Source organism: Ailuropoda melanoleuca, chromosome 7, assembly GCF_002007445.2.
Source record: "Ailuropoda melanoleuca isolate Jingjing chromosome 7, ASM200744v2, whole genome shotgun sequence".
Lineage (NCBI taxonomy): Eukaryota > Metazoa > Chordata > Mammalia > Carnivora > Ursidae > Ailuropoda > Ailuropoda melanoleuca.
Window position 1 is genome coordinate 140,180,926 of NC_048224.1, and position 8,578 is coordinate 140,189,503.

The 8,578-nt window shown below is 58.0% G+C and overlaps 1 protein-coding gene across 2 annotated transcripts in view; it reads left to right on the top strand.

The window, feature by feature from the left end:
- Positions 1-250: 250 nt before the first annotated feature.
- LOC109488527 (sperm acrosome-associated protein 7-like) overlaps positions 251-8,578 on the top strand; it is a 29,772-nt gene continuing 21,444 nt past the window's right edge. For both annotated transcript variants that reach the window (XM_034663825.1, XM_034663826.1), the window contains exons 1-2: positions 251-376; positions 3,757-3,816. In XM_034663825.1, the coding sequence (XP_034519716.1) occupies positions 289-376; positions 3,757-3,816 (148 nt within the window). In that variant the 5' untranslated portion in view covers positions 251-288. The remainder of the gene's footprint in view (positions 377-3,756; positions 3,817-8,578) is intronic.

Here is an 8,578-nt window from a genome sequence, read left to right on the forward strand (position 1 = left end):
GAGGGCACTAAGGGGACCTCTGTTACACTATTGCCCCAGCCAGTCTCCCCGCTTCTTCTCAGTAGCAGGACCCCAGACTCTTCCCCACACAGAAGGCAGGACCGGGCTTACTTCCTGTGGTGACATCACAGGTCCCGGGACACGACCCTGCCCACAGAGAGGGCAGGACCCGGCTCACTTCCTGCGGTGACATCACAGATCCCTGGACATTCCACGGTATCCTGGAGACCAAGGCGGGTGAAGCTGAGGGCCTTAGGGGAAGGTCTTCCTCCTTCGGCTGGAGGAAACATGGCAGGGAACAGAGGAGTGACCCTGTTTGTCCTGCTGCTGTCCTGCTGGCGTGAAGCCAAGCTCCAGCCAATCAACATGACTTCAGGTACGGTCACAAGTGGATTGTTGGGGGTAGAAACGCTCACCTCCCAGGGGCTGAATCCAGCCACCGCGGCTTCTCCCTCAGGTCCTTCCCTACGGTGCCCAACTCATCATTTATTTCTGGGGGAGAATGGAGAACGTTGAACAGCTTTCTATCTTTGAAGACGTTTTAATCCAGAACTGCGTGGGAGAGGAGCGTGCGTGATCATTTTTATCAGGGAAAATGTCTCACTAACGCAAAGTCCGGGAATAGTATAAAGACCCGCACCCTGGGCCTCAGTTGCACACAGGTTGCCGTCCCGCACTTTCCGCGACACACGCTCTTGTTGCCCCGGGAGTGTGGTGGCCGCGTCCAACACGCCCCGTCATTCCACCAGCCCCACTTCTCGCTAAGGGAAGGCGGTTTTCCCCCACATACCAGCGTCCTTAACACGCGGACAGAATGAACAGCAGCCCAGGCAGCCGCGGACACCGGCCGGATTCAGTCCCCCACAGTGCCAGAGGCCCTTGCTGCGGACAGTTCCAGTTACCCCCGGGTGGCCCCCACATGCCTCTGGCTGCGGTCCTTCCATCCTGGCCCCTTCCGCGTGGAGGACCAGAGCGGTCCGGGAGCCGGGGACGGGATGGGACTCTGCGACTCGCGGGCTGCGAGGGCAAAGGGTGGCAGGAAAGGGGGGAATGCTCCGTGACCCCCCACTTCCCTCCAGGATGCTGCCCCCTCGTCCACCTTCCTCAGAGGTCCCCAAAGACAAAAGGAAAGGGGCCAGAATGGTCCCCCAGCCCCAGCTACCAAGGGCGGACATGTGGGCCCTGGAGGGTCCCCCACAGGGTTGGTGCAGCTCTCCCGGGAACTAGGAGCTCTCCTGGGAGCAGGAGCACAGGTGCTGTCCCCGAGCCTCACACAGAGCTCCCCCTCCAGCCTCACAGTACCCATGCTGACCCGAGGGGACGGGCCAGCTGGCAGGGGCCGGGGTGAGAAGGCAGTTGGTCAGGAAAGACGCGAACATTCCCAGCTTCCTTTTCTTAAGGAAACGGAGTTTCAAGTCTCCTACAAAGGACAGTGTCCTTTGTGCTGCTGTGGGTGCTGAAGGGTCTGTGACCGGGGTTGGGGGGGGGCGAGTGTCACCCATGCAACCGCACGTCCCTCCAGCTGGCCCTTCCTGCTCACGACTGTCGGGAGCCTGCGTCCCCTGGGAACAGCTCCCAGCACGGATGGACCGAGAGCTCCTGTGGTGGCCACAGCCAGCCTGCCCCCTCCCAGACCTGCTCTCCTGGCCAGACGGGGAACCCCTAGGTGATGGTTGGGCTCTCCCCCGGCTCGGGAGACTAGTTAAGGGCCATCTCTAAACCGTTTACTGAAAGCAAGCATTGGGGTTCCTATGGCTCGCAGCTGGGACGCGGCCCCACACAGACCAGCTGTGGCCACTCGCCACTGACCAAATCCACGGGCAGAGAGACGGTGGTGAGGACGCAGGAAAGGAGTTGATCTGAGTGAGGCTGACACCGGGACAACAGCGGACTCGTGTCTCAAAGACCGTCTCCCAAGTGCCGAAAACACTCGCAGGTTTCTATGAGGAAACAGGAGCCAGAGGCCGGCAGGTGTGGGCAGGTGGTGGAAAGGTCGGGTCGGTCCGTGTTTTGGGGTCCATCCCGGGCGGGGTCGCTCCGGGCAGGCCTTACCCTCGAGGGGCAGCGTCGGTTCCCACCAGAGGACACTCTGCTCTCGGTGTCTCCTGCCTGAGTGAGGAGATAAGCCAGAAAGAAGCACTTCATCAATTAGAAAGTTTGAGGTCAAAACAGGGGTAGCTGAAGTCCCCGTTCAAGCTTCCGGGGGCTAACGGCCTCCACGGGCACCACTGCCGTCGGCCACAGGGCTCGGCCTGACCCCAAGGAGAGATGGGGGGTGGCAACCCTGGTCCTGGTTTGCCTTGTTTGCCCCAAAGTCACCAGAGCACAACCGCAGAGGTCCACGGGGGCCCTTCCCTGGTGGCCAGGATGGGCACTGTGCAAACATGGAGGAGGTGCGGTCAGGGGATCCTGGTAGCTCCGGAGCCGGGCGGTTCGAGGCCCAGAGACTGTCAGGCAGGGGTGACAACAGGCGAAGCACGACGGCCCCGCAGCCACAGTTGACAACGCACTTTAAACACCGTGCGGATATTATAAACATAAATATTTTTCTGCACACGCTTACTGGCTGACTCGCACAATACTTCCATTATAATTACGGGACAGACACAAGATGAAAAGAATATTTTTAACAAAGTGCTTGCAGACGCAGCTGTACCCATTCTTAATGACTCATTAATGCCTCATCCAAAGAGAACTGTACTTTTGTTTGTTTCCTTTACGGAAGGTCAGCACGCTGGGAAGCGATTGTCATCTCCGAGCAGACCTTTTTACATAGATTTCCTGCATTGTTCTAAGCTCCGCGTGCAGATGAGTCCATTGGTATGCAGATTGTCCATCATTAAACCCATTTGAAAATCAGCGTCGTCATTGGTTTACTGCTGGAACCCGAGAGCGTCTACAGACTGCGGCTTGCGCGCTCTGTGCAGCCGGTGGCCCTGCCCTGCGGGTCCTGGGCCTGCGCTCTCCCCTTGGGGAGCCTGCCGCTACCTGGCGGCTGGGCGAGAGGCTGACTTTGACCTCCAGTAGAGGACAGGGACCTGGACCCCCACCCCCACCCCGGGTCTGAGCCAGAAGACTGGGAGGGAGCCCCTGGCTGGTGCTGCCGCAGGGGGAAACCAGCACCAGTCACCGCACATGGCGGGGTCCCCGGCACAGAGGGCTCAGGCCAGCGAGGCCAGGAAGGCTGCAGGTCAGGTGTCCAGGGATCCCACCCAAGTGCCATCTGGCCAGGCCAGCTCCCCCATGAGACCCCGCGTCTTACCTGTAGACAGACCGCCTGGAAACGCTCTGCTGATGAAGGGGAGAGCGCGGGTGGCCAGTCTGGGACCCCCTCCCCACAGGGAACCCCAAAGGGAACACCAGTCCACACCCCCCGCTCCCCAAGTCCTACCCCTAAGTCTCCAAGGGCACTTGCTGTTCGAATCGGTCAGTGAGGAGGCACAGGACACGCGTGTCCCTCTGGGGTGGCACTTGCAAGGGCATCATCCTTGGAGTCAGGACGTCTGTTCCCTTCTGAGGGACGGCAACCCCTGAGCGCTGCCCAAGAGGGCAGGAGTCCCAGCATACGGCGCGTCACTCCAAACACGGCCACTTTGCTCACCACTCTCCAGACGAGAGCCCGGACCTGGGAGCCCCGGGCAGGGCTCTTCCCCTGCAGCCGGCTGGTGGGCACCCCAAAACTGAGAGTATTTAGAGAGAAGTCAGTCCAAATTCAATGAACTGTTAAACCATTAGGGTATTTATTTCCCCCCCCAGGTCCAACCACTGACACGCCACCCCGTTCAAAAGGCCAGGAGGACATACCTGGAGTATTTGGTAAGGAGCCTCCTCACATCAGTATCTGGTATCTGGAGGGGTGGGTGCTTGTCGCGGGTGTTTCCCAGATAACCTCGTGCCCCCTACACAAGCTGGAGGGGTGCGATTCACTCTGAGGCTAGAATCACATTCCCCGTGGCCCATGGCTTTCATGCTTATACCCAAAGTGTCAAACTCCCAAGAAGTTAAGAAAGAAGTAGAATTTTAGGCCATTGGACCGAAGAAGGGCCTTGGAACCTCACTTCTGAAAATGAGGTCCTGGGTCAGCAGGTCTGAGTCACCGGGTTGGCAATGCCTGGAATCGGAATGGAGCCCCGCCCGAAAGTCCTGCTGTGCTGGGAACCACGGGGCTCCCCAGGCTGCTCAAGAGAAATACAACGCAAGCCACAGATACATTTTAAATTTTCTAGTAGCCGTGCCTTTTTAAAAGAAAGAATCAGGTGAAACTAATTTAACCACATTTTATTTGACGTTACCATTTCAATGCGCACCCAACATAAAAGCCCATGAGCTATTTTCAGCATTCTATCACACGGAGTCTTCAAAATCTGGCGTGTGCACTTCACAACCAGAGGCCCTCTCCGCTGGACCAGATACCATCCACGTGTGTCCACGTGTGTCCACGTGGCCAGAGCTACAGAGCCCGCCGCTCTGGTCCAACGCTCACCTTACATTTCATAAAAGTGCAGGCTAGAGGAGCCCTCTGAGCTGAGAGAGGGGTCTTGGAGCAGGGGATGCCTCTGCCCCCGGGGGTCCTGGCTGCGGACTGGGGGTTCCCTTCTCTCTGGGAAGGAGCCTGGGAGCATGACGTTGGGCTGCCTTCCAGGCCTAGAAACTCAGACAGCAGAGTTCTGAGGATGACGCGTGGATGCTGGGTGATGGGGACCCTTCCCAGCAGAACCTCTGCCAGGACCCTGGACTTTGCCCCATTTCCAGGTCCCACGTAGCAGAGGCCTAGGGAAACCTCTCTGACTGCCAGAGAGATGGTAGACAGACAGACAGACAGGTAGATTGGCTGATTAGAGTGAGTGAATAAATGATCGAGTGTTCTTAGTTCACTGTGGAGCGACCACCGGCCGCTCACCTAAGCAATCCTGTCTCAGAAGACGGGGTCTGAGGCCCACAGGTGGCTTCCCGTCCCTGCAGCAGAGCCCGTCTGTGAGATGAGATGGTAGCGTCCCCTCTGTGTGTGGCTCAGGGCATGGAGACAACTTGGGTGCATGGAGGACCCGCCCCGCACAGGTGTGCGTTAGGCACCCTTCGAACGCTACATGCGGGTTAGGGAAACTAAGCCCCGTGCTGGACCTGGAATGCTGGGCAAGCGTGAGTCCCGTGAACCAGGCCGGCTAGAACGAAGCACCCCCAGGTCCAGGAGTCGTGGTGCCCAGTACTCCTGAGTTTCCCGGAGGGTCTGATAGTCTCAGTACCCGTAGGACTAGAGTCACCAGCTCCCACTGCATCCGTGGGCCGACCAACCAAGGCCCCAACTACCTGGGACAAAGAAAGGATAGAGTCCCTGGGATTTCTGATGACATTGTGGGGCGTCAGAGGCTGTGGAATCAGAGCTTCAGCGACAGGGCATCGGCCAGGCCACTGACACATGTGTGTGGCAGAGACTCAGGCAGATGGTGGGGGGAGAGCTCAGGGTGGCACAGGGACGGCTGGTGGGGGGGAGGGGGGCTGACATGAGCTCTGGCCGGGGATGGTTCAGGGTTGGGGGCCCTGGTCTAGGCGCTGGCTGGAATGGCTCAGGGGTGGGGGGGCCCTGACATAGGCACCGGCTAGGACAGCTCGGGGGCTGATGTAGGTGCTGGCCGGGACACCGGAACAGCTAACCAGAAGCGGGACCCGTGGGATGGTCAGGGAAGCACCTTGGGCTTTCTCTAGTTGGCCCCAGGACTCAGGACAAGAGTTGGGGAAGTGGCAGTGACTGACCACATCCCGGCCATCGGGGGCAGGTGGCCCGGGGCAGGGGAGGTGGTGTCTGGCTTCCAGGATTGCTGCTGGAGACAGCAGTGACCTTCCTGCAGGGGTGACTTCTCGATAGCAGCCTGGCTGTGTGGGCTGCGACCGACACGGCGGGCTGGTTTTATTTTTCTGTAGGTCTGGTCATTGTCCATTTATATATTCAATATCTCATTTTCCAAAAAGAAAATCTAACCATAAGAAATTAGACACTGTTTGGAGACAGAATTTTCTCACTTGTACAACCTGTCTGGCTCCCTGAAGGTTTTTGCTACAATTAGATGCACAATGTTTCTGGAGTCCCGTTGAAACTTGTGGTCTTGGCTTGCTCGCTCTGGAAGTGGTGTGAAGTCAGCTGGCTTCGGGCTCCTCGTGGCCCTGAGGACTGACACCATCCGCACGCGGGAGCATGTCTTGTGGCACCTGGGCTGTCACCGCCCACTTTGAGGACCTCCCAAGACATCCGCAGCTGATGGTATTCAGTGTCCCTGGGAGGCCACCCCAGCCTCCTTCCCGAGGTGGACTGCACTCCACTTCTTTGTGCCCTGCAGTCGGCTTCTGCCCCCTGCCGGTCCCCACCTGCCTTAGGGTCCCCCTTGGCCTCAGCCCCTGGTGGGAGCTCTGTAAGGTGTGGTGCACGGTCACACGTGTAGAGTCCTGCCCCTCACACGTGGCTGGTTTGCTCAGGACAGAGACCAGGCCATGGCGGCCGTCCTTGACCCCCGGGCACCTGGACAGTTTCTGGTACACAGTAAGTGCTCAATAAATGTTTGTTATTCACAGGAATATCCACTCTTCTCTGTGACCCAAAATCCAACTAGACACCATGGTTTTTAGGGACTTAACATGGGTTCTTCTGCATGATAACCGGCCCAGAGGAGGGGCCGAGGTCTTCCAAGGAGGAAGGGGGTGTAGCCAGAGCAGAGCAGCGGCGAAGAAAGCTGGCGGCAGCAGCTCCACCACGCAGGGGCTGGCCTCCTGTGTCACCAGCAGCCACGTCCCTGAGGTCACACCCTGCCCTGTGGTCATGGATGGTGTCCGCAGCTCCAGAATGGGGGCCCCTCCTAGGGCAGGAAGAAGGAAGGGTGCGGGTTGAGACACCTGTCTTTGCCAGGAGAAGCGAAGTTCTTCTCAGAGCCCTCTGCGTGCCCTGGCCGGCTGCGATGCACACGTGGCCCCGGGGCCAAGTTCAGGTTCTGCGGGGGAGGAAGGAGGACAGCGTGGCTGTCGAGGAGAAATGCCACAGAGCTGCCCAAGAGCGTTTCTCCTGTGCATGTCGGCAAAATGTTTGCAGTGACACTGACGTCTTCTCCCCCTGAACTCGTGTATCTCCCATGACCGGGAGCCAGGTGGATACCTGTGTGCTTTGCCCAGGACCTCAGGGTTCCCAGGTTTGCCTGCTGAACCGGGGAAGTCAGGGCAAACCGGGATAGGCGGTCACCCTGCTGGGTGAGCTCCAGTCCCAGCAAATGGACCAGCTGGTCAGGGTGTCCGCGAAGCTGCAGAGATGGGACGACTTGCTGCTGCCCCCTTTTCCTTTACATTTAGCTTCCACCATGGCCCCCGACATGCTTGCCGCGTGCACTGCTCTATGTGAACTTCCTAACAAGCCCAAGGAGATAAACACGGACCCGTTTTACAGACAAGAAAACTGAGGGTCCAAGAGGAAGCTGCCTGGATCGCGGTCCAGTGAGAGCAAAACCAAAATGCGGGTCCCATCCGTTGGGCATGAAGTCCGGTGCTCTTATGCTGAACGCTTCCTAGGAGAGGTCAGGAAGACGCAAAGGGAGAAAGCAATGCTGCGTCATTTGGAAACCAGGAAGGACGGCAAGCTTACGTAGGGACAGCCTGGGGAAAGTCTCAGAGGGGACGGAATGACAGGGGCAGCGAGAAGTGTGACTGCACCTGGGGCCAGGCTTCCAGCATCGTGTCGTTGGGGGGCAGTGTTTATTCATCCAGGGTAACTGGATGGTCTCAGTTTTCAGAAACTGTTGAGGGAGGCAGGGGTCTCCCACCCGGACAAGGTTCTTTCGGAAGGCAAATCCCGTCCGCGTGGTGCTCCTCGAGTCCCCGTTTCTAGTCCTGGCTTCACAGATGCCTTAAGTCCGCATAGAACGAAAGGTGTCTGTCCTGGACCGCGGGCTTTAACATGTCTTTGTGTGCTTTTCCCAAGATGAAATTCTAGTCCAAGAGATGCTGGATCCAAATAAATCATCAATAGCTGGAAAGCAAAGGACAGCATCAACATTATCAACAAAATTGTTCACGGAAAAAAGCAAGTATACATTTTTTTAAACCTATAATTGCGTATATTCCTGGGTCTGTGGTGGTGAAGACAAATCCCATCGTTCTGCATTCTTTAAGGCCAGCTACTTCTGGGGCAAAACCAAATGAAAATGTGAGAGAAATAGTTGTCCCCCAAACCATTTCTAGAACCTTCCCGAGACCGAGGAGGTCAAGACTGGGCTGGCAGAGACGAGTTCCCTCTATTTTGGGGTGGTCTCTGGGGTGCACATGCAAGCGAGGTCTTGTGCTCGGGCTGCAGATGGGGTGTCTGGGTGACACCTGCTAAGGGGAGAGCCGGGCATCCGAAATCTACATGCAGGGCATGACCTACATTCAGCAGCAAGACAGTTCAGCCCTAGCGGGGCCTGGATGGCTCAGTCGTTAAGCGTCTGCCTTCGGCTCAGGGCGTGATCCCGGTGTTCTGGGATTGAGCCCCACGTCAGGCTCTTCCGCTGGGAGCCTGCTTCTTCCTCTCCCACTCCCCCAGCTTGTGTTCCCTCTCTCACTGGCT